This window comes from Coffea eugenioides, chromosome 2, assembly GCF_003713205.1.
Source record: "Coffea eugenioides isolate CCC68of chromosome 2, Ceug_1.0, whole genome shotgun sequence".
NCBI classification, from domain to species: domain Eukaryota; kingdom Viridiplantae; phylum Streptophyta; class Magnoliopsida; order Gentianales; family Rubiaceae; genus Coffea; species Coffea eugenioides.
This window is the reverse complement of record NC_040036.1, coordinates 25,660,386-25,686,219: the sequence shown is the minus strand read 5'-3', so window position 1 is coordinate 25,686,219 and position 25,834 is coordinate 25,660,386. Positions and strand designations below refer to the sequence as shown.

Here is a 25,834-nt window from a genome sequence, read left to right as displayed (position 1 = left end):
TGATTGATAATATATAGTAATCTAGAAGGTAAATCTCTATTATCTCAAAATTGAGAAGGGAGGTGTATAGCATTTCTAAAAAATTAGAGGGGAGGTGAGTGTAATTTATCCTTAATTTTATTATAATTACAGGGGAGGAGAGTGTATAAATGTTAGGAAAGTTAGACAAACCTTAACTTAAGAAGCACCACTTTTGCCGTGATTTATTTACCTTTTTTCTTTTGTTTTCTGGTTCCATAAATTTGAGATCGTATCGCGCAAATTTGAGCTTTTAATCGAGAGAACTGCCACAATAAAAATCACCCCATCATAAATTAAATCCATCATGTGGTTCTCTCTTTGCAAGCCCTTCTTTAAATCCATATACGAAAACAGTTTCTTAATGCACCAGCAATTAGATTCTAGGTCATAGAGTTGTACATCGAATTAAATAGTTTGGTACTCGATTTGAACCCAACTTGAACTAAAATTCGCTCAAACTTGTTTGCTTAGGTATCAATTCAAATTTGAACATGACTTCAAACTCGAAAATATTAGCGAACCAATCACGATCTTCACGATATTCGACTCTATATGTTCAGAAAAATATAAAGCAAGTAAATTTCATAAAAACATACCTATAGTTTCCTTCCTTATTCCGCTTCTGTTCTTCCTATATATTATTGTTTATCTTATAAAATAGCAAGCATATAATACTCTTGTCTTTTAAATATGTATAATTGATTTTAATCACATCCCTAACTCATCGTAACAGATTTCTTGAATATGCAAAATTGACTTTAATCACATCCTTAATTCATCATAATAGATTTTTAAATATCATAGAGCAAAAATTAAGAGCAAAAAGCAACAAATTTGTGTGAAAATCTAATATAATGCAACACAAATTTCAAGCTAAGCCAAGTTTTGATTGTATGTGTTTGAATTTGACATTTTGACAAGCCCGGTCAAACTTTTCATGAACATATATTTGAAATTTCAAACCAAATTCGATCAGTTTCTTTCAAAAAATTATCAAATACAAATCAAGTTCAATTTTTTTTTTTAAAATTTTCAAACTAATTTTGAACATACCTCTGTTTGATTCGTTGAAACTTGTTTTCAGCCATAGCCAAGACAAACTTTTCATGAACATGCATCTAAAATTTCAAACCAAACTTGCTAAATGTCTTTCATAATATTATCAAACACAAGTTAAGTTCAAACGTTACTTTTAATCTTTAAACTAATTTTAAACATACCTCTGTCCGCATCGTTGAGACTTGTTTTCAGTCCTACTTGGTCAGAGTTCTACAAATCAGCATTTAACATTTAAATCATATATTTATCCAAGAAAAAGAAAAACATTTAATTCCATAAGGCGGTGGAGTTAGTTTTTTTTTTTTTTTTTGTCGGTAACGGTAGATGTCCTATAACCTAATCTAGGGGGAAGGGGTAAGGGGAGATGGTCAACTAAGACCAGCCACATATTGTGGCAAATTTGAGGGACGCAGGGGTAGAACCCCTGACCTCCAGCATCACCAAAGAGGGTGATGACCACTGAACCAAATGGCCAGTGGCAAAATGCAACTATCAAGATTCGAACTCAAGACCTTTGTAATAGAAAATCAATGTATTAACCGTTGCACCATCACATCTTAAAAAGATGGAAACGCTTTCGAATCACCAAAACCAAAACAATTTCAACGTCAATTTTGTTAGTACCCAATAACATGGCTGCAACGTGATGCTGCCCAGGATCGAACTGGGGACCTTTAGTGTGTAAGACTAACGTGGAGTTAGTTGTTATTCCGCTAAGTGGTATGTGACGACCCCACCTCCCCCTAAGGCGTACCAAAGGGTTCGGCGGACCGCCTGCCCAGCTCTCGCCAGGACTCACTCACTATCTCAATCGAGTCACGTACACACATCCATGAACCATAAATAACATTCCCAATTCAAGCTTATAATTTACATTAATAGAAATCGAAGTACAAAGTCTCAATACACCAAACTAGTTCAGAACGTATACAATCCAAGTACAACATGTTTCATTCGAGGAATAGCGCGAGTACAAGACCAAAAAGTCAAAAGTCAAACAAAAGGCTACGCTAGTCTTTTACAAGTCTCACGCATCACTCGTACCCCTGAAAGGAAAACAAATGGAGTGGAATGAGCTAAGAGCCCAGTGAGGTTCCAAATAGCAAATTGACCATTATTTATAAGTACGAGTTTTCGATATAGCAAAGTAACGAGTGCATAAAGTGTTCATAAATGTGAACAGTAGCACGTCAAGTAGCAATCTTAAAATGAGCGCATGTAGAAAATTTTTCAAAAGAAACAATAATCCAATAAACAATAATCATTCCAAAGTATAAGGATACGGATGACTCTCAGGAGTCAAATTCCCATTGCATTACCAGAAGCTTGATCCCGTAGTAGTTGACACTCCGTCAACTTTCAAGTAAGTAACCAATCCAGTAGAACACCACTTAAACGACTCTCCGTCCACCGTTCAACCCCCAGCTGGGCCCAAAATCCTCAAGAACACGGGTGGTAATACTCGAGTATACCGATTAGTCGAGGATATATCACTCCACTCGACGATACAAGAGACCCAGGGTTCGTTACCCAATCGACCAAGCCCTTGCCGGCTCGACTAGAGTAACTCGCCACAGGGTTTCTGGAATTCCAGGAAGTGCGCGCATCATAAACAAGTATATCAAGTCAATTGCAACAATAAACAAGTATATCACGTAAGGGCAAGTGCGATAAAGTACACTCTTGCCCTTACAATTCACGTATATAACATGTAATCAGATTGGTCACGTATCAAGTTCAAGTATCAAGTTCAATTCGGTATTTGAAAGCACTCACCCAAAAGATATAGTGCTACTGGTCACTTTCAGGTTATACTCCGAGTTCGGAGTCCAAATCTGCGATAAAACTCAATTTGAGAACTTTGAAACATGACTAGAGTTCGAAACTTAGACGTTTCGTTCAATAAGAATCAAGAAATTGAAATTCACTTGGAGAATACTCGTGAGATACTCGCTCACTTTTTAAATGATAAAACTTTGTAACATTTATACTTGAAATGGTCATGCGAGTCGAAAGTACAAGGGAAAACGTACTTTGAACAATCATTATTTCATTTCTCAAGGGTACAAGCTCGGCCAAGTCCTTACTTATATACCTCGAACAAGAAGACTCAAGTACCCTAGATGGTTCAAGTACTATTCATATCAACTCGACCCAAGTCGCAAGTGTATTTATATAGTCCTCGAGCGTAAATTTGGGCAGCATGCCCTTTGTGTTGACCTAATTTTCCAGCCATTTAGGCTTCATTATTTTTCTTCAACAACAGCCCAACAACATACATATCAGCAATTTATGTCAAGAGCCGTTCCATAGGCTCACAATATCATAACAACAAGAACCGCATCAAGTACAAGTGCAGAAATTCAATGTGGCACAAGACAGATTTGACGTATACAAGCGGAAATAACTTATCCAAGGCTACACTTATCGGATTAATACGAAACCTGTGCCATTTCGAAGCTAAGACACAAAGCTACAACATTTATGAAGGTCACTTAGTCCATTTCCTAATGTAACTTAGTAAAATCTCAGACTACTAAACCAGAAACCAATTCATCGGCTGTTTAAACGCATTATGCTGTAGCGGACCTAACTCAGTGTACACAAGTCCGAATCAGGTTTTCTTTGAGGCATTTTAAAGCTACTTCAGAACACTACAACTTTTATGTTTTGGCCCAGAGCTAAATCAGAATGGATCCTGATCAAAAATCGTGATAAACTGGACTGAACTGAAGAAACGGACTGCTGGGAAATTCTTAAAACAGCAAGGGTATTTTGGACTTTTCACGACCTCCGTTGCTCCGATTGAGCTGAAATTTTACAGGCACCTATAAAATGCCATTCTCTACAACTTTCCTTCTTTGACCAAAGGCCAATTCGGCCTCTAACATATAGGTACAATTTCGGACAGAATGCTTGGGAAATTTTCCAGAAATCTGGAATTTTTAGCTCTAAGTGTAATTTCCTTAAATTTCTGGTTCTAATCACCACTAAACAACCTTATATAACCTTAATTGCAACATTTACACATCATACATCACATTGAGCAGAAAATCAGAACCCCTAGTTCATCAAATAAATTGGGGAAAACCTCTAAATCATGCTAATCATCCATGATTCCACCACTATAATCAAACTACTAACTTAATTTAACAAAATCAAAAGCAAAACTTAGAGAGATGAGTTCTCTTACCTTGGTTAGAAGTCTCTAAAAGCAGCCCCAAGCTTTCCTTTTCCAAACTTTCACCACCAAACACTAACTAACCACTCAAAGACAAGATTAATCGGTTTCTTTTGTTTGATTTCTCACTTTGTTGGTGGATTGAAGAAGAAATGGAGAAGAGTTTTGTTTTTCCTCTCTTGTTCTTACTCTCTCTCTCTCTCGGCTCTTAGCAGCAGAAAATGAAGAGAAATGAAGCTGATTTTTGTCTTATAAGGAGTAAGAAGGTTAGAGTTAATTAAGACCACAATTTGGCTAACACTTGGACAATTCTTAGCCACTAATTTTTCTCTTTCTTCCCCTTGCTTATAAGCCACAAATTTCGGTCCCCTTAGCTGTAATATAAGAAGATATTTTGGCTCAAATATCAATAAGCTTGTGGTGCAAGAAAGTGGTGGTCCAGTGGTGCGTTCAAACGGTAGTGCGCGGGACCCGCCGGTTCGCGCCGTTTTTCTTAAAAACTCACGTACTAGGGTTTTTACTTCCCATTCACTAACCTTATTTTACTGCTACTACTCACATATTATTTTTCACTTAAAAGTCACTTTTAATCTCCAAATTTAATCCTTACTCTGTACCGAAAATTCATCCGGCGAAAAATCGCGAAAACCCTAATTTTACTCCAAACTTGAAACCAAAGCGTAAAACCTTATTTTCTAGGTTTATTTACACTTATCATGGGATAATTGGATAGTAGGGCTTTAATAAATGATAATCTTCAAATAAAAAGAAATTTTTAAGAAAACGTGAGGAATTTTCCAATTCCAGTAATTAAAATTAGGGTTTCAATTAAAATATGAGAGATTTCGGAAAACCGGTTAGTCACAAGTAAACTAGGGTTTTTGGCTACAATATTAGGGTTTCTAGTCTTTTAAACCAAAATAAGGTTTTAAATCAACCCAAAGAAATACACTTTAATATTTTCTTCACAAACAACCTCCTAATATTCGGGATGTTACAGGTACGTCCATGATGCTCTGGCACATCCTAGGCGTGGTGCCAGGAAAGTACTGGAACCCACTTCCAGCCCAATGCCCACGTTTCAGACCTGCCAGCCTTAGCTTTCTACTAGCTTTAATTGGAATTAGACATCACGCTCAAATTGGGATAAAACACAGTTTGTATTCAAAGAATAGTCATGCCATATGACCGATTACATAAATCAGTGGGTATTCAAAGAATAGTAATGCATGGTCTTCCTTTGTCTCTGCCTTTGATTTTTTCCTGCGCTCTATCCTATCCTAGCAGTCCGATTCAGCTCGACGACATTATAAATATCCACGCAGTCCAAGACGGGAAACAGAACCTTAGTAACTAGCAGCTAAGCTAAGAACTCCTGCTAAGAACTCCTAAAATCCCCAGACTTCAAACCCCATGGCGGATAGACTCCCACGCGTACAGCAACCCAACCCTCACCCACCAATGCCCGTCCAACTCCCCGAAAATGCAACTGGAGGGTCATTCTTCATATGCCGAACCAGATGGAATAAGGATAAAAACAAATTTGCATTCACCGGAGAAGCTCGCGACTGGATGAAGCAGCAAAATATAAAAGAGCAATGTAAAAATGGTATAGAGGCTCGACTGCTGTGGTTGGACCATTTACAAGGATTTACTGGTACCCTGAAATATTCAGGGAAAGAGCTTCGAATACAGGGGCCAGGACTCAAAGATTGGGTAGAAAATATTTCTCGGCTCGACGGAAAAGAGATCGTGGATATATGGAGCTATACTCTACCCTAGAGTAGAGTCTTTGTTCTTGGACGTCCTTCTGCTGCTGAGTAGAGTCTTTGTTCCTCCTGCCGCTGAGTAGAGTCTTCTTGGACGTTCTTGTTCTTTTGTTCTTGGACAAAAGATTACGCCACTGTTTGCATGCGCACATTAACTTGCACAGTGTCTTCACTCCTATAGTAATATTGCTGATAGTAATATCTTAGCCAGAAGATCGTCGGGAAGTTCATCCTATGTCGTGCCTTCCGCCCTACTATGCATTTTTGGCGGCTGCTCCATGCAATCTCTCTAGTAGGCTACCACTGGAAAATGGGGTTAATTACTTTTTACCCCCCTTGAAACTATGCTTGTGTTGATTGTATTGATATAAAAGACCTGTTGCATTCTTCTTGTACCGTGCTCTGACAATTGAAACACGAAGGTTTTTTTTTTTTTTTTTTTTTTGGGATAGGATCGGACCCATGAGATTTAGTCGCGATCACCGTATTCTATCCCAAGTACCACAGGTCTTCTAATTTTCCAAACAGAAAAATAAAAATGTTTTCCTTGCAACGAACACTACTCACTCAGAGATCAAGACAGGAACTATGGCGAAAATTTTTCACTGTATGTCTAACCTACTCAATTGGAGAGTAGGAAAACTTTAAAAGCCTGAATAGAAGTCCTCCGAAAAGGTACCAAAAAATAAAAATTGGAAGGTAATCTTAGGCTGGGAAGTTTAATAATCAAGAATGAAGTTGTATCCAATTTGTCAATGGTTCAAAAAGAGATGGGGAAAAGAAAAAAAAATCACAAGTACGAAGGTGAAATGGGAAGTAATGAAGAAAAACATCTGCCAAGAAATCAATTTCCAGAATTCTATATTGTTAATGTAAAAAATGGGGTTTTCCCAGCTCAATTGGTTTTTTTTTTTCAGAATATTTAACTAAGGTAAATTGTTCGGTTGTCTATATAAATTCGAGATTTGATTTGAGGTGCTTTTAGGGAACAAACTTTCTTCGTCCTAACATATCTTGGTTGAACTTCAGGGTTTTATAAATCTTTTAGATTTTTTGAGTTTTTTACCCTTTATTTTTTCTGTCCGAAATGATATACAGATATATCCGAATTGAACACACAAAAATACTATAATTAAACCTTTGGAATTCTGGCTCATCTGTCCATCCCTGAGAATCAACTTCCTCAAATGCATACAAATCAAACAAATCTATCTAAGACTCCGGTTAGTTCACTCTGGCCAGCGCAAGACCAGTTATACAGCGAGTCCTCAATCCTCTTCATTTTGGCTTTCATCTTTGACAAGCTTTATCATGTCATCGATTCGAAGAATAGTTATAGCAGCTTCAGTGGCAAACTGTCCAAAGAGAGAGACAAACACTACATTTGTCAGCAACTGAGTTGCAAAAAAAAATATATATATATCAATCAATTAAATACATTCCAAAGAATTTTGACCTGTATTATCTTTACTTTGCTCATTGCAGGCTCAATTACTCCAGCCTCCAAGTTATTGCGGACGGTTCCCTTCACCAGGTCAAGACCCATGCTATGATATTACAAAAAAAACACACACACACAAGTCAGAAATTTTACAAATATTCCAATTCACCTTACATCTCCAAAATACTCAAATTACAGTTGTTTAATGGAAACAGATGTTAGGAACCCCCCCCCCCCCAAAAAAAAAAAGACAAAAAGAAAGGACAATGATGTTGCAAAGTGCATCTTGAATGGAAAATGCAAATGGTCCACTGAAAGAAAGTATACTGCTGAAGTGAGGGAAATTGTCCAAATCTGTTTGTTCCCACTCTAGATAAGGCTGATCAAACTAAATGGATAGCTGGTTCCTGCAGAACATTTCACAACAGCTTTGAGACCTGCTGGAGCTAAGGTTGAATGGTGCAAATTTGTGTGGGATAAAGATGGCATTCCTCAGTTCTCCTTCATTCTTTGGTTGTTTTGCCACAAACATTTAGCAACCCCAGATACATCAAGGCAGTGGAGGTGCTTTAGTTAGTCAACCGAGTTTGTGCTTTGTAATGCTACTAGGAATCTATGGAACACCTACTTTTTGAATATGCTGTTTCTGGGTTGGTATGGAGCAGAGTCCAAGCTATGTGCTCTGTTTTTAGGGCATTGAGCTTAGCTGGATTTGCCAGCACTGGCAAACCAATTTCTTTGTTGATTGATTCAGAAGATTGGTTCTGGCTATGACTGTATATCAGGCTTGGAAGGCCAGATATGAAGTCATTTACAAGCATCTCTCTGCTACTGCTAAAGTAATCCTTGCTGCTATTGTGGGTGCTGTCAGGCTTATTGGTATTCTTGGAAGGAAATTCCACTCACTAAAGCTAATTGGGATATCATCGTGGACTAGGGTTTCACTCATATTTGTTTTGATAGGTGTATCATGTTGCTGATTATGTTTTCGTTGTTCATAGTACGGAATATATAGATATGTTTAGTGAGCTATTGATGTGGGCTGACTGCTCCACGTATAAGCTTTACAACCTGATTAATAAAACTTTCAAAATTAATAAAAATTACTATTTTGCTCCCAAAAAAAAATTTTGCAGTGAGCTCTCAGTATCTTCAGTTTTCCTCGTACACAGAAAGCAGAGGAAGACACAAGCGTGTCAGCCAAACAAGAATCTCTAGGTTATCCATTCAATTAATTACTTGAGTATAATGCATCAAAATTGTCATTACTCCAAGAAATTTTACATCAAATGGGTTGGGAAGTCTTAGGATCTTTGAGAATTCAAGTACAAAATCCTAGGAGTATGGAGTCTTTAAAAGTTTAAATTTCTGTTAATCTTGTACCAGGTATCTACACAACATTTTGGAAAAGCTAGATAGAGTTAGTTATACCAAACAAGAAGGCAGACAAAAGGAAAGCTACATAACCACGAGAAAGTCATGACTCCATATCTAGTAATGACAGGAAAACATGACCTAGTGATTTCAAATACATAGTAAATGCCTTCAGTTTTGTACAGAAGACCCGTGCTTTAGCATTTACATGAAAATGAATTTTGCATGAATGCAGATACCAGTTGACTCCATATTTCATAGTAATTGGAAGAAAATACCAAAGTGGTTTCAAAATGCATGGCAAATGCCATCAGATTTCTACACAAGACCAGTGTTTGAGCCGTTTACATTCCTGTCTAAATTCTCGTTTTCTCGTGAAAAAGGAAGGAAATGAATTTTGCATGATGAAGACCACTCATTTCACAAAACCACATCATTGCCAAGCAAAGAAAGAAGTAAAACTGTGAACTTTATAGCCTGCGATAGCCTGGTCAAATGAGAAAGAGATTTGGCCAGTTAAAGAAGCATCTCCAGTCTCAGAATTTAGCAAAAATTCCAACAAAATCACACTACTGTATCGGTTATACACAACTGTCCAGTACAAATAACAAACTCCGGATTATCATTACCACTCAAAAATTTTCCGGTATCAACTCAATAAAAGGTTATCCAAAGTCAGACCTTAATTTGTCAAGAACTACAACATTTCCAGAAGTGCAGTTGATAAAGGAAAAGAGATGACAATCTGATAGCTACAGAATGACATGTAAATTTGAAACAGACAGCAGTTTTCAGGGTTAAGAAAAGAATACCTTGATAGATTCTTCTTATCTGCCTTGGTTTGTGCAGTATGATGGTATGCACGTAGCCTTGCAACTAATTCAGTTGCATCTTTTGCAGCATTGACAGCAAGCACCTGCATTAGAAATATTACTCAGTTGCGATTAGGAATCCAAAGGAATGATAACAAAAAAAGTTAGATACTTCGCTTGTTATTATAGTTTGAACCTTGGGAATGATCAATAAAGATTCAGCAAATTCTGCAATAGCTAGCTGCTCCCGAGATCCTAATGTGGTAGCCAGGTTTTCCAAATAGACAGATAAGGCAGCTTCAACAGCACCACCTCCAGCAACAACCTGTTTTCATAAAATTCACTACAAATCAACAAGAGCTGTCACAACACATGAATAAGATAACATAGCTTGGCATTTCCGTTTGGATTAGCTGTTTATGGGTGTTTTTGAAATATTTTACTGTAGCAATGTAGGTAAAAAACTTTTACTATAGATGCGGGGAGGAAGGAGGACGGGAGGAAGAGGGAGGAGAAGGGAGGAGGAAGAAAGAGAGGAGAAAGAGGAGGGGAAGAGTGACGAGGAGGAGGGAGGTGGGAGGAGAGAAGGAGAAGGGGCGAGTGGTGGTGTATTTTTTTTTTTTTTTGTATATTTGGAATTCTTTTCAATATATTGTATAGATGTGGTGTTCTTGAAGTTGTTTTTGTTTATGTAATACTGTAACATTGTATATGAAAAACTTGTTTTTCAAAAAGTGAGGAATCCAAATGGAAATGCATGCTGATTGAATGACATTTGGCTATACATAAAATATGAATAGCGGTGAATATAGAGCTACACAAGGTGGCCCTCTGCAAATGAAATTCATTAGCCTGACTTGACATCTTGTTTGTGTAACATTCAAATATTCTTCAGACAACAGAATCATGACAAGTTCAAAACTCAGAAATATTAACATTTATAAGTAGTTCAATCAGCCAGAATTGAGTTTTGACAATATTGTTGTGAACGTACAAAAAAAAAATCCATCAAAGTAAATAATAATAGTGTGGAACAGATGAATAGTAGCATACTTGATTTGAAAAATAGCAATAGCTAGCCAACACCAATTCCAAAAGCAATCAGAAGTTGTTAAGCATCAAATCTGATCACAGAAATTGATTTGGCAACAAATTCTTATATTTAAATCATGAAAACTGTGGTCTAGGCTAATAGTAAAAATTTAATTTCCCATTAATTGATGAGAATTGACTAGGCTGCGATCCATATTTCATGCAGGTCTTTCAGATTCAGAACACAGAAGTGCAGATACTAAGTTATAAAACAAGCTAGTCAACAAATTAGGTGTTTACTGTAGTGGATTCCAGTGTCCTTTTCACAATGCATAATGCATCGTGCAAAGCCCTGTCCATCTCATCCAGCATAAAGTCATTTGCACCTCTTAGTATCAATGAAACCTGAAAAACATTAAGCATAATGTCATAAGACAATTGATATTGGTATCTGTAGCATTTGAGTTAAGTTTGGCATTCAACGTTATCTTTTCTTCTACCTCTTTTTTTCTTTTAAGGTGCCCCTTGGGGAGATGTGGGAAGTATTCTACTTACCCCACTAGTTGTTTTGGTCCCTTTGATCATAATCACGTCATCATCAGCAACATGCTCTTCCACCACTTCATCTGCATGTCCAAGAAGTGATGGATCAAATGTTTCTTCACCTTCCATATCAGCGAATGTTGAGACCTGCAGTGTGGCAAATCCATCAACTCAACACAAAAATAATCAATAAAATCGATTTTCAACACTTGTTATCTCTCTGATTCTGATATTAGACCCCCCAAATGGTCAAACTTTTCACAACTGTAAATAAAGGTCATCAAGTTGATACTCTACACTTTTCCTTTGCTCCAATCACTGTTTCATCATAAGGAAATGCACAGAGCATATTTAGGAAATGATGCAAATAATTTTACAACCTCTAAAATCATTCGCAATGACAGGACAGTTTTAAAAAAATGCAATAGAAAAGGAACTAATCACTCTTAATAGGACGAATTCAACTCTCTTCTCTATACTTAGCAACCTAATTTCTTCCATAATTCCCTCATATAACAAAGACATTAAGTAAAATTTTATAATCCATTTATCCTTCCTTTCTAGGGAAAATAGTTTCCTGAATGAACCTTCTCTATAGACACAAAGCATACGAGGTGAAATTTATTGCTTTCAGTACAACAATCCAATGATCTTGGTTTCTCCAATTGCAGCAGCTAGGACCACAGATTACAACTTGCTAGAGCAAAAGAAAAGTCCACTCAGATATCTTCAAAGGTTTCAGATGGAAGCTATGTTACTTGGACTCTTCACTTTGCCCTGCAGTACCCATGGCCAACTCTTCTTTTTGCACTAGAATAGCCATGTTGTCAGGACTTGGTAGCAGAGTCCGAGTAACATAGGCTGGAAGTACCTCAAAAAAACTAATACATTGAAGAAAAAGGTGCAAAATATTTCCACCCAAATTAACAACTATACATCCCCTCCCATAAATTTGACTTTAGTTGTGTACCAACATAGCCCAAGAAACAAACACATCTACTGGTCCTGTGTACACTGCAAGAAAGATTTTACCAGTAAAGCTTAGGTCTCCTTGCTTATACGTAATCAACTAGTCATTTGAGACTGCAACTGACAAGGATACCATGCATAACTCTCTAACTAACATGCCAAAAATGTCAACTTTATAAGCTTTACAAGTGTAATCCAATCTTCCATCAGATCAGAGAAGTACAGAACAAGGAAAACCCAATAGAAGTATACAATTCAAGTTTAAATAAGAGGCCAAGAAACATACCACAGTTGCTCCTGTAGCCTTGGCAACATGGCGTAAATCCTCCTTACGGACACGTCTAACAGCAATTGCACCAGCTTCTACAAAGTACTGAAACAACATAGCATGCTCATTATCATACCATAATTGAGCAATGAGACATCCATACATGCATAATCCTGAGCATGGTCGTCACAAGGGTTACGACAAGACAATTACTATTTGTTTGAACTATGTGTGACATTAGGAGATGAAGCAACCAAACAAAGTAACCCTAGTCCCCAGGTCATTCAATAGTACTTCCACAGTTCCACTAGAAGTTTGATTGATCAACAGAACAGTCCTAAAAGGAGTAAAGGTTGGTAGTTTTCCCATGCATATTTTATGAGAATAAATGTGTTAGACATCTAAAAGAGTACATGCATGAGTGGACTGAGGATAAGATATTTATTTGATGTCGCACCAAAACAAAATTGCACACTTCAAGCACATCTAGTTATATATTCATTTTAGCAAGTGCAATGCAACATTACACAGGACAAATAAAAGCAAGACACAATTTTCTACTCAAACAGGTTGAGGGTCTTCCCAAATGTGCCGACAGTTTCATTCGGCTACAGAAATTGTCAAGTGCTCATTACAGCCATGAAAGAAACACAACAATGCAGGAACTTACCTTCAGTGCCATGTCATCAATCCCTTTTGCAGTTAAAACAACGTTGGCCCCAGCCTTGAGAAGCTTTTCAATGCGTTCTTTTGTCATGTCAGCCTCTCTGTGAGAAAAATCTGTCAATGCTAAAATACACTACGAAGTATGATTACTAAAAGGATATTTGCTTGATATGCTTGATATTATGAGGAAGATATTTTTTTGGAGAATATGGGTTTTCTGTTCACCACCTACCAAATGATGCATATATATGATACTGAAGCTCTTGCAGCCATAATTCAAATTGAAAATAATGTATGACAGTGTAACATACTTCATCATAAAGAATCACCTTTGACGAATTTTTTCAAGCTCCCGGGGATCAGTGACTAAAACTTGAACACCCATTTGCATTTTTGTTTTCTGAAGATTAAAATCAAGGCAAGCAATCCGGGCAGGGGCAACTCTCATGGGCATCCCTTGGGCAGCACGTCCTGTATTCAAAGCATACCCTTTCAACAGATAGCTATCCCTTGCACTTTTTCCATGGGCTTTAAGTATGTTAATTCCCTGAAAAGAGGAAGTGTAAAAGTTAGTCAAGTCAAAAGAATGGAATGGATTTAGCAAAATTCTTATCCTCGACAGAGTCCACTTTATATATTTTACGGAAAACCATTTTCCCCAACAGAGAGCAGATTCACAAGCTTAATTGATTTAAGATCTGATTATATACAACAAACTGTGCCAAGAGAAATTTAACAATACATGCAACCGACCTTGATCGGATATTTTACTTCACCCCGAGCATTCGTCATCTTTACTGCCTGTACTGCTTCAACAACCTAATCATAACACAGCTATCAAATCAACCATTTTTATACCCCAAAAAGACAACAACTCCACTTGTACTTTTCCAATGAGAAAGAGATTTTCTAACAGGCACAAAACTTGATGAACCAAAAAAATCCAAATTAGTACAAACTCAAATCACATAAGAGGAGAGCAACAAAGAAAATATATGGAATTTGCAAATATTCAGTATAAACCAATATATAAACCTGTAAAGTTTTGCATAATGACCAGATTCTTGATCTTCTAAAACCTAGAGTTTATTTACAGAACTACCCTTTAACCCTTAGGATTATCCACAAGCATGCAAATCCAAATGGAGTTCACAAAATAAGTTTCACACGATTCCAAAGGTACAATTCAACTAGTTGAACCCTTCGCATCCACATTAGATCAATGAAAAATGACAAAAATCTGAGCAACACATGCATAATAACCATCAAAAGAAAGGTGGGGAGAAAAAAAGAAGAACCTTTGTAAGGTTCACCTCCAACATTCTAATGAAAAGATCAATATAGGAATGATCCTTCAACTAACTCCAAGGAGATTAGATTAAGCACACAACATTAGTTTAATATAATTTGCAAGCCCAGGATTGAATACTAATTGACATACCAGATTCGCAAAGAAGTCGCTATCACTGCCAATGAGCTTGGATGACATGCTTGTCTTGGCACAGTTGATGAGTGAATCTTTGCCGAGTTTCTCAACCTAGAGAGATGAAAGATACAGATTACATTAGTCCAGTCTTAAAATATCAGTATGCATTGCTGAGCCAAGTCTAATTCTTAATAATATAGAAGTAATTGCCTAGTAATTCTTTTGACAAGAGAAATCATTTCATACAAGAAACACAAGTTTTTATAGCTCAAAAAAATTGTGTGGGATGGTACTTCCTACAGATTCTAGTAGATCAATAACTGAAAGGTAAGACGAAGAATAAGCTCCCTTCCTTTATAAGTTCATCCAGTCAATACCGTCCAGGCACACTAGCATCTATTTATGTGCATCAAAATCGGGAATGAAGTTGCAGTTCTATGTTTCAAAACCATCGAACAAATCAATACCTTCACAGCCAACTTCTCATCAACATATTTGCATGCTTCCCTCATAGCTAGCTGCCACCAATCCAAATAGAAAAAAGGTGCATAAATAGAAAACAAAGTAGAATTACAAACAGATTTCTGAAAACAAAAATGGTGGGGTGATGAAGAAGTTACCGAAACTTAACACATACCCTGTATCCACTGATTATTGATGTTGGGTGAATCTTATTTCTCACCAAATCATTTGCTCTCTGCAGACATTGACAGTTGATCACTAAATTCTTACCAAATAACTTTTAAGAATACTGATCATCTGGCCAGGATTAAAAGTGAATTTCATTTTACCTTAAGTAGCTCTGCAGCTATAATTACCACAGAAGTTGTTCCATCTCCAACTTCCCGGTCTTGAAGTTCAGCCAACTCAACAAGGACCTGCAAAGATAAAAGGTATGAAATTTCAGCAGAGTCACAGGTAAGGCAAACTAATGAACCTTTACACAGTAAGGAAAAGATATTGATCTTCAGACCTTGGCAGCTGGATGCTCGACTTCTAACATCTTCAGTATCGTAGCACCATCATTAGTAATTGTCACATCACCAATGTCATCAACCAACATCTGACACCAAGGTTCACACTCAAAAAATGAGGTTAAATATAAATAACTTCAAGACTTAACTTTGGGCATAATGACCATAATATCACAGTTATCAGTGCTATATCCAATTCATCAAGATGTCAGTAAAGGATACATTGACAATTTTCTGTTCATATCTTACTTAGCTTAGCACTGGGCTATATATATCTCACCATGATTTTTGTATAACCTATCAAGTCCTTTCGGCAAGTTTGACACTAATCATTTCCTTCCTTTCATCCAATAAATCAACAAAGGATATATTCTAGTATAGCTTTTTTTTTTGGTGTCCAATGCAGCTCTGAGCTACAAATAACTCTGTATGGTTTTCAGATCACCAGTGGCACCTCATACAAATAAAAAGCCGGAACTTGTCGAGCAACTAGTGGTAAGGACAGTAGGGCACAAAAAGTGTAGAACTAAAAACAAATATCTCCACTATTGCAAAATTCGACCTTTTTCACTTCTTTATTTTCCTTCCTTCGTTGATCTTTTGAGCAAGCAGACTTTATGCTTTTTCCCTTCCATTATATTCCCCAATTTTCAATTCCTTCCTAAATATGTGTTCCGGCTCACCCAGGTTTTTTCTGTGTATTTGCAATTCAATGCCTCAAGTACCACTTCCAATTCGCATACAAAAATAATTAGAGAAGAAATTACAAAACTAAGCTAATAGATAAACAAATAAAGAGCTAAAAATTACCTTGTCGAGTCCAACAGGACCGAGCGAAGATTTGACAATATTAGCCACTGCTTGACATGCCATCACTGCCCATTCCCCCATAAAATCACCACATTAAGCCAAGCTCGTCAATAGATAACAAAATGTCCACATATTTGTAACCAACAAAAGGAGAGAGACAGCCGATAATTGATATAAAGGAACAAATTTTACCATTTTGAGTACGGACATCTTGTCCGGACTGGCGCTCGCCGAGGATATCGGGAGTTTGCGCCGCAATCGCCATTTAAATTTGCAACCAAAGAAAATAAAATCGAAGAAAACAATGCGAAGAAGCTACAACAGAAAACCCTAGATCGGTGCTCAGTGGAGCTGAGTTCCAACCGAGTTCACTTCACAGCAGCACAGCAACTCAGCAAGCGAAGAGAATTCTCTGGAAGGCTTTTATTAGTTGTGGGTGCCCTATTGCTAGTCGCTACTCTGCTGCTCTATTTTTGTTTGTTTGGACTTCGGACTCGGGAGGGTTTTTCAAGTTCCCCGGGCTCAGCTGGTGAGAGTAGAAAGTACTTTGAAATGCTACGGCGTCGTTTAGTACTTTGCTGTTGTTTCTTTCGTACATAACATTTTGGGTATAAATTAATGGGCTTGGACGGATTTGGGGCAGGGACGGTCATCAGTATGACCGTCCCTGCACGGTTAAGGGCCAAGATTTGCACTCAAAATTTTGTGCGGCTGAGATTACACCATGTAACTCGATTTTCGCGCCAAGTGTGGGGCCCACTACTATCTGTTCTGAAAATACATCATGTGAAAAAAAAGTTACACGATGTACAAAGAAAGTTACGCGCAGTTGATAATGATCAAAATTGTCCGGAACGGTTGCACCTGCAACCGTCCGTGCCCCGAGTCCGGCTTGGACCTGCTCGTTCTGGCACTGGTATTACCTTCTATTTAATGAGACTCTGAGGAATAATTCTTGTTAGGATCATAAATTTGTTGCCTGCTCCTTAAAAAAAATTGTTGCTACAATCAATTGTTTGGATTGAGATAATTTTAGATAAAATAGTTTGCTTCACAATTTCAATCACCATTTTTTCTTCTCAATCACTTTTTTATCTCACATACATCACATCATAAAAAATGTTACAGTAATTATCTCAAATAAATCATCCAAATAAACTTCTATCCAAAAACGATGGTACGGTTACAGGGAAACTAAGGAAGTTGGGAATTTAATGAACAGGCGTTATGAAAAGACCATGGTAGGGAAAATGAATGCAAAAGAAAATGCAAAGATGCTTTCTTTAGTCATGCCTGGGTGTGTCTATAGAATGTCTCCATTTGGTACTTTTTTTTCCCTTTTTTTTCACTTTTTGTTTAACATGTACTCCTTGTTTTCAATCCTAAATGGTACAATATCAAATAACTCGTCCAAATTTGCTGCTAAACAATGAAATTCAAATTCTTAAGTTATACACTTGCATACAACCTTAATTAGGGAAAAAAATATTAGTTAAGTATACGCAAGTGATCACATCATTGAGCAAGCTCTTTTTATAAATAAATTTTAGGAAATGTCTATTGTATACATGTAATTTAATATTTTTTTAATGTTTAATTCCAACTTCTACACTAACCTATTATATTAGAGGAGGGCTTAATTGGCCCAACGGAGATTAAATGGAGATGATTCCATTTCTAAATCATAGGGGTGCACAATTACATATTTTTTAGATTTTTATTGTAAGTATAGAAGTTTGAACTTTTGATCTACGGTCACGCTAGTACCTTCTTCATTGGCGTATGTGTACGCAAGGGCATAGTTATAAAGGTTAAATTTTGAACTTAACAGATTTCATTGAGTTTATTCGAGTCAAGTTGAACCCTTTTTATTAACCTATCACACTCAAGTAATAATCACCATTCCCGTTTTGAGAAAAAAAAAATAAAAGGAATAATCACCACACTCGTGGATGCCCAAAGTGAGATGAAGTACTTCAAGCTCCAACTAAAAGAGAAAAAATGATCTTAACTATGACTTCTGATTCTACCACTTTATTTGACAAGAAAAAAGAAAAAAATTCTACAGCTTTAATTTTATTTTATAATTAAAAGCAATAAGTTAGAGTTCTCCCTTGCTTTAGATTTTACAAAATTTGATTATGAACCGCGATTATAAGAAAATATCACAATCAATAAAATGGGAAGAAAACAACAGAAAATTATCGGGAAAAAAAAGGAAAAAATGGAAAACCAACAAAAACCCATTTTTTGATTAAATGAAAATATTCAAAGTCACGGCCACAAATTGGATTCTTTTCTACTGACTTCACAACCACTCAACCCATACACACAGCACGAACATGACGGCCAGAGGCCTTTACATTCCCGCCATACCCACCCCCAACCACCTCCCACCCTTCACTTCAAAATCCCCGCTATTCCCACCACCCTTCGGCCACCACCACCGTTTCTCCGCCACTACTCTCACCCGCTCTTCCCTCACAGACCAGCCCCAGACGCTCTCAGCTAAGAGCCACCTCCTCACCCTCATCAGTGACCAAGAACGCGGCCTCAACACCCAATCCAACCCACAAAAGCTCTCCCAGATCATCCAAGCCATTGATGCCGTAGCCGAGCTCGGCCGGGGCACAACCACCACCGACGACTCCCTCTCTGCCACGTGGCGGATGCTGTGGACCACGGAGAAAGAGCAGCTCTACATCATAAAAAACGCATCAGTTTTTGGTACCAAAGCCGGTGATGTTTTGCAAGTGATTGATGTCCAGAACAAAACCCTCAATAATGTCATCACTTTCCCACCTGATGGGGTCTTCTTCGTCCGGTCTACTATCGAAATCGCATCCTCACAGCGGGTGAATTTCAGGTACTTCACATACATACATATGTGTTTAAGTTACTCGTCTTAGATCGGAGTAATCTGACTATTGCAATTCATTTCCAATCCGTCCCTTTACCCAAAATTTCCATCAAAAAAAGGCAAAAAAAAAAAAAAAGAGTCTTTAATAGCTCATTAGTAGTAGTAAATTATTTAGATGGGGGTGGCTATTTTAGGATATGAATTGGACATGTATATATTGCACTGAATTGGCATTTGGGATTGGTTTCGTGAACTTTTAGTGTTACTGGGAACATTCTTGAATAATTTAATGCCTTTCTTTTGTTTTTAAATTGATGTTTTGGTTGAAAGTGTCTTTTATTTCTGTAGCAACTAGAGAATTCTACATATGCAAGTGATTTAGTACTCGTGACTTGTTCCTAAGCATTAACTTTTAAAGACTAAGAGCTTCCAATGCAGCGAATGCTTAGTCTAAGTTTAAAAACTTTGGGCGTATTTCATCAGTAGGGAAATATCAAAGTTGTCTCATTTGATGTGACATTATAGGTTTACGAGTGCAGTCCTTCGTGGGAAGAATTGGGAGTTGCCTTTGCCTCCTTTTGGCCAAGGGTGGTAAGATATCCTCTTTTCTTTTCTTTTTTTTTTTCCAACAGGCTTTTGTTGAAATGGCTGCATTTTCTTCTTATTGAAGTGGGAGAAGATTTTTTTTCTTTGGTTGAATTGAAAGGAAATGAAACTATAAATAAATTAATCAATCGAAGTTGAATAAATTTTTGAAAGGCTACATTTTTCATTTCTTAATATCGTTGATCGTATACTTGCTAGATTATAGATTTGACCATCGCTCACTTGTGCTTATTTGGTAGTACTATAACTTTTTGTCCCGGTTCAATCTAAAAGAGTCTTTGGTATTTTGACTTTGCAGTTTACATGTTGTACTCCATTGTTTTATTGGGATTAGTTTCATTTCATTCTCTTTTTATAGGTTTGAGACCCTGTACCTTGACAATGAGATTCGGGTTGTGAAAGATATTAGGGGAGACTATTTGGTTGTTGAACGGGCTCCCTATTCTTGGAAGGAATGATGGTGGATAACTTGATATCACCCCGTGACCTGTTTTGATTTGTGCCTATAAGCAAAACGTATCTTGAAAACCATATATTTTTGTACTCCATTGGTTGTTGAACGGGCTCCCTACTCTTGGAAGGAATGATGGTGGATATCACCCCGTGACCTGTTTTGATTTGTGCCTATAGGCAAAACGTATCTTGAAAACCATATATTTTTGTACTCCAACGACCAAATGTGCTTTGCAGTTTAGTACTAATCACAGTTCTTTTCAGACGATACTGCTATGCGGGTAAGAAATAAGAATCGCATCGGTTTCTCATATCCATTGAGAAGTCTCCTCCAATCTCACTTGTATTCGGATAACCAATCTTTAAGAGATTTTCAGCAGAGCACTTGATCCTGCGTAAATAATTGGATCGCCATTGTACATTATTGGATTCTCAGCGTAGTTTGCCCATGATACATGTAAAATGTAAAATGTACTGTTGATAATAGCTTTTCACCATTTCTCCCTCTCTCTCTCTCTCTCTCTCTCTCTCACTCGCTCTCTCTCTCCCTTCCCGATAAATAAATAGGAGATCTTGAATTCAATATCTCATACCTACAATCCTTTTCACTTAAAGAAAATAATAAACTTCGCTAATTTCATATTAAATATAATCTAAATAAAATTGTTCAGGACTTTTATTTGTCCAATCAGTGCGATTTTATAGGTCAAAGACCTATAATTGGATAGCAAATTTCAGCCAAGTCTGATTACTGAATTTTGAAGCGTATAAAGAAGAGTTCCACATCATGTGGCTAGAATTAGGGACCGTCATCATGATGATAGTTTCCTATAAAGAACAATGAAATGATCGAAGCACCAACAACAATAATATACTAAAAGGCATAATCTATTTAGCATTAGCTGTTAGGACAAGATTTTCAATAACGTGGAAATCAGGATTTCCTTGGTAGGTTCAAACAGGGAATTAATTTTCATGTAAACTTAGTTTGTCTGGCATCAGGCTTGGGGTGGCCACTATCAAGTGGGCTCCGTCAGATTCTAAAAGGCCAATTAGCCCGTTTGATTAAAAGGATATTACACTTCATGCAACTTTCGGGCAAATGTCTGGCCCAAGTCTCAAATGGTGCGTTACAAAGTAGATACAAACACGGAAAAAGACACAATTGAATCAAGTTGTGGTCACTTCATGTACCTTTTCCACCGCAAGACATTAATATTTTTTCTTGGGACAGTTTCCAGCTTTGTTAGCTAAATCCATTTGGATAGGAGATTATTTGAAAATAAATTTATTTGAAATAATATTAATAACTTTTTTGTGATATAATATATATGAGACAAAATAGAGTTTAAAATTGTGTTTATAATACAAACAAAACAAAATTTTATTGGTTTTTTACAAAACTCAGAGGTTGTTTGGATTGCGGTGCCTTACAAAGAAACATATCTGATACATATTTTTATCAAGAGTGCTTTTACGTTACCAAATACTGGACTTCTTAAATTACGAGAAATTAGTTATCAACTATCCTAAAAATATTATTAGTGCATAAAACCGTTCTTTTTTAAAAAAATATATATATAAAAACACCGCCCCATCAAACGGAACTTTAATAAGTTACGTACGCTTTTCCACCGCAAGATCATATCTACGTAGATGAGGTCAGTTTTGGGTGGGAGCCCACCAGCCTTCGGCTTGACGAGGAGGCCTTTTAGGTTGATTATGGACCACAAGCTCTTTTTCCCCCACCAGTGCTAGTCAATGTTTGGGAAGCAGGTTAACAGAAATATACGGCGATGAAAGAAAAAGCTGCCTTTTTAATTCACTTGGTGGCCTCTAATGTGGGAATCATGGAGGGGTTGAAAATGACTGCGGATACCATGGTGCTGAGGTGAAGAGGAAGATGTTGATGTTGGCTTTGTTGTTTCTTGTAATTTACTATTTTTTGACAAGACAATGATGTAAAACTGACCACTTATACGGGGTAAATTTTTTGTGGGGGGAAGGCGGAGCATATGAAGAGTGTCGATTTGTGGCTGCATGTCACATCCATCTTTCTCTTGGATGTCCAATTATGGGCTCACATAAGATTTCAATCTATGTTTAATCAATTTAGTTGTGGAGTGGACTGATCTGATGTATCCAGTGGGCATGACGTTGATTTTTATCAAAAAGAAATGAATGGCCTTGTTGAAAATTATGATTTTGATGTATTTTCTTGTTTATTTTTTTTTTCTCTAGTTGCTTGTGTATTATTAGAGGTAAATGAATCATAAATTGGTGCCAAATTCTATTTCAATATTTGCCAAAGGATATCACTTGTCCATATGGCAAACTAATGTCACGCGGCCTGAAAATTTATATCAGAACATCATTTTGCCATCCCATTTAGTACAGGTTTATTCAACTACCTTAGAAAATAGTACTTAACCAGTATTATTGGTTTGGTTACTAATTTTGGCACCCCTTTTGGTTGCAGGGATCGTAACGAAGGCACGTGTGCGATGAGAACGTCTTCTGATGGGTATGGTATCGGTGGTGAGGAGACATGAAAGTCGACAGAGATCTTGCAGCAGTGGGAGCATTATTGGTAGAAATCTTTTGTGGTCCCTAATTTCTTGGATCAGTATAACGTGGACGAGGAAACTGCAAAAGAAAGGGGAAACGGAGGCCGAAGGAGGCCAGTACGAGGAGTAATCATCTTTTAGGAAACTCTGGGCTTTGTACATTTATGGTTACCCAAGCGTCTTGGATGGGAATGGGAGGAGGTGAAAATGTGATTGTTTATGGGAGGAAGATGTTCATTTCTGAGTTTGAAATTAATTTCCTCGTCTTTTAATAAGCTTCTTTGGCTACGGAAACGTTAGGGATGGGATGGAAAACCCGCTTCACTTGTAAAGACATGACCACAATGCAACGCTTGCATGCAAAGGATAATTCATGTTTCAAATCCAATGGAGTGCTCCAGTGGCCATCTGTCGAAAACAGATGGAATTTTGAAGGACTGCAGAGAGACTGTTTGGTAGTTTTAGTTAATAAAATAGGCTTTTTTTCTAGGTTGGTTCGCTTTAGATAATGTTTTGCGTGTCGGGATGATAATGTTCTACCTTTCTAAGAGCCTACTACCTAAATGTGTGTTTGCTGCTGAAGCGTAAAGAGAGGATAAAAGTTGAAATCCATCGAGGTCCGGGTTAGGTTGTATCAGCGAATTGGGAAAAAGAATCCATGCAAATTATGAATGCATAAGGTGGAAAGATTCCAATCCTTGGGGATGCTTGCAGGCCGTTCGTTTTCCAACTAGGGTGCTCCTCAATTGACGTAGGGGTGTCTTTCTTGAGGAGAATGTGCATAATTATAATGTCACTTCTCCTCAGGAGTGAGTAAGTAAGTAGATACGGTGATATTTGTTCCCGGCATAAAATCTCATATCCGAATTATTCGTGCAAAAAGACATTGAGATACCCTACATATTCCAAACAAAAAGGATTTAGGGATGAATATAAAAACTGGTAATTAAGATAGGTACACTAATAAGTTATTTACATTTTGCTTTTTAATTGGTAGCATCCTGCCCGTCGCTATGGTTCAAAAGTTTTACATGGACACACAAATCTATAGATTTAATTGCAGTTTGCATCCCTAAACTGTTCAGCAATTGCACTTTACATCTTAAACTTTTAATTTTAGCAGTTTACAACTTTCAACTTTTGATTTTTGGCAATCTACTACAATCCACTAAACTTTGGCAATTAAAAGGACCATTATCATATTTTGTTCCAAAAGTACCCTTTTTCATCCATATAATAGATGCATAAATTTGGCACCAATAATTAGCTAATAAGTAAAGGGTTTCAAATAAAAAAAAATTCCCTAACTTGCAGATTCAGCCATCAGAGTCCCACAAAACCCCATCATAGAATTATCTCAAAAAATAGTTCTATTTGGATTAGTTGTTTTTTAGGGTATTTTTGAAAAATTTTACCGTAGCAGTATATATGAAAAATTTTTACTATAAATATATTTTGAAATATTTGATATATCGCATGAATGAGATTTTTTTGAGTTATTTTTATTTGTGTACTATTGTAACATTATATTTGAAAAACTTATTTTTTAAAAAATGGTCAATCCAAACGGACCCAATGGAAACCTAACTCCTCACTTTTTGTCCTCTGCTCAGTTGGCCCCAATCCCAAAGAAGAAGCAGCAACACTCTACCACCTCTCCCACCTCCACTCTCTTCACGCTTCCGGCTTCCTATCTCGAGGAAGGGCTTTATGCCTCCCATATTAGTGATGAGGAGCAGAGCGAAGGTGGTGTGAATTTTTTTTTTAAATTTTTTGAGCAAAAAGTGGATCTTGGAGGGGTTAGAATCAAGATCTATTGTTGAAGGATTGGAATTGAGAAAATGGTGCTGATAAAAAAAATTAGAAATAAGGTTTTACTTTTTTTTTTTGAGGGAAAGATGGCCATACTAATGGATTCCAAAGGTTAAGAGGTTATGGTAATGGTCTGCCTATTATGACAAGATTTGTGTAAGGAATATTTTGTAATTGATTTTCTTTTTTTGTTTGCTGATCTTTTGGAATTAATTCATCAAATGAGTTTTAAAAGGCTTTGATGGTGCTAAAGTTGAGAGATTACAGTGGTGGTGGTATGGCTATTTATGGTGATAAGATTTGGATATAGAATTTTTGATCTTTTTTTTTGTCTGATAATTTTTTGGGCATTAATTTGTTTGGTCCGATAATAAGGTCTTCTTTTTCCTTATCGGCTATATTTTTTGATATTAATTTGTTTGATATGATAAGGTGGTGGTGGTGGTGGTGGTGAAGAGGGTGTAGTGGTGTGGGAAGAAGTTACGATGGTTGTTCACCGTATTGATGGTGGTGAAATTTGATATATGTTATGTTTCATTTTTTTCCCTTTTGTTTATGTATTTGAAGGCAATTCTAGAGATTTATTTGTCCTTGTTAATATGAAAATGAAATGGTTATTTTTGGAGGTTTAATAGGAAATTGAGGCAAAACCAGTACAATCATTCTTTTCTTGATTAGGTTTAGCTTGATTTGTTAATTGTTCTAAAAATCAGAAGTCGAAGGTAAAAGATTGTCGAAATTGAAAGTTCAAAGTCTGATAGCCAAATTGTTGAGGGGTGCAAACTGCAATTAACCCCAAATCTATATTGTTATGCTTTATAGCTATTGTTACTTTCTAGGGATAATTTCAGAAACCTCCCCTATGGTTTCTGACAATTTAACTCACCACCCTTCAAATTTGAATAATTACGCTAACCTCCTTTCATGTAGTAAAATGACTACAATATTCTTCACTTATAAATAATTCCTACAAAAAACCCTACAACTACAACTAGTATTTCATTCTAAAACAACGGCTATCACACAAAATAAACTCTTATTCTCTCTCCTATCTTTTTTCTCTTACATGTCATAATCCACTATTTTCCATATTATTATGAGAAATAGATCCTCATTATTATGAAAATAGATCCTTTCTCCCTTTATTTGTTTTCCTTTTTTTGTAAGTATTATTAAATTGAAATTGTCAAA

At 36.8% G+C, this 25,834-nt stretch overlaps 2 protein-coding genes across 2 annotated transcripts; one reads left to right on the top strand and one right to left on the bottom strand.

Annotated features, from left to right (window-relative positions):
• Window positions 1-7,131: 7,131 nt before the first annotated feature.
• On the bottom strand, window positions 7,132-16,830 carry LOC113760412 (T-complex protein 1 subunit alpha). The gene is made up of 17 exons (XM_027302977.1): window positions 16,538-16,830; window positions 16,346-16,410; window positions 15,535-15,624; window positions 15,353-15,439; window positions 15,199-15,258; window positions 15,029-15,079; window positions 14,577-14,672; window positions 13,889-13,954; window positions 13,465-13,682; window positions 13,140-13,236; window positions 12,488-12,574; window positions 11,245-11,379; window positions 10,990-11,094; window positions 9,854-9,982; window positions 9,658-9,761; window positions 7,487-7,577; window positions 7,132-7,385 (listed from the first exon to the last, which is right to left on the bottom strand). The coding sequence occupies exons 1-17, from the start codon at window positions 16,608-16,610 to the stop codon at window positions 7,299-7,301; spliced, it is 1,641 nt and encodes a 546-aa protein (XP_027158778.1). The 5' UTR covers window positions 16,611-16,830; the 3' UTR covers window positions 7,132-7,298.
• Window positions 16,831-18,653: 1,823 nt separating this feature from the next.
• Window positions 18,654-20,761, top strand: LOC113760413 (probable plastid-lipid-associated protein 11, chloroplastic). The gene is made up of 3 exons (XM_027302978.1): window positions 18,654-19,211; window positions 19,731-19,796; window positions 20,170-20,761. The coding sequence occupies exons 1-3, from the start codon at window positions 18,688-18,690 to the stop codon at window positions 20,267-20,269; spliced, it is 690 nt and encodes a 229-aa protein (XP_027158779.1). The 5' UTR covers window positions 18,654-18,687; the 3' UTR covers window positions 20,270-20,761.
• Window positions 20,762-25,834: the final 5,073 nt, after the last annotated feature.

Excerpts from the sequence above, each read along its gene's own strand:
- LOC113760413 (XM_027302978.1), top strand. The coding sequence starts at position 18,688 with ATGACGGCCAGAGGCCTTTACATTCCCGCCATACCCACCCCCAACCAC. Across the intron at positions 19,212-19,730 it reads TCACAGCGGGTGAATTTCAG|GTTTACGAGTGCAGTCCTTC; the intron begins GTACTTCACATA and ends GTGACATTATAG. Across the intron at positions 19,797-20,169 it reads CCTCCTTTTGGCCAAGGGTG|GTTTGAGACCCTGTACCTTG; the intron begins GTAAGATATCCT and ends CTCTTTTTATAG.
- LOC113760412 (XM_027302977.1), bottom strand. The coding sequence starts at position 16,610 with ATGGCGATTGCGGCGCAAACTCCCGATATCCTCGGCGAGCGCCAGTCC. Across the intron at positions 15,440-15,534 it reads TCGAGCATCCAGCTGCCAAG|GTCCTTGTTGAGTTGGCTGA; the intron begins GTCTGAAGATCA and ends TTATCTTTGCAG. Across the intron at positions 12,575-13,139 it reads TTGATGACATGGCACTGAAG|TACTTTGTAGAAGCTGGTGC; the intron begins GTAAGTTCCTGC and ends ATGTTGTTTCAG.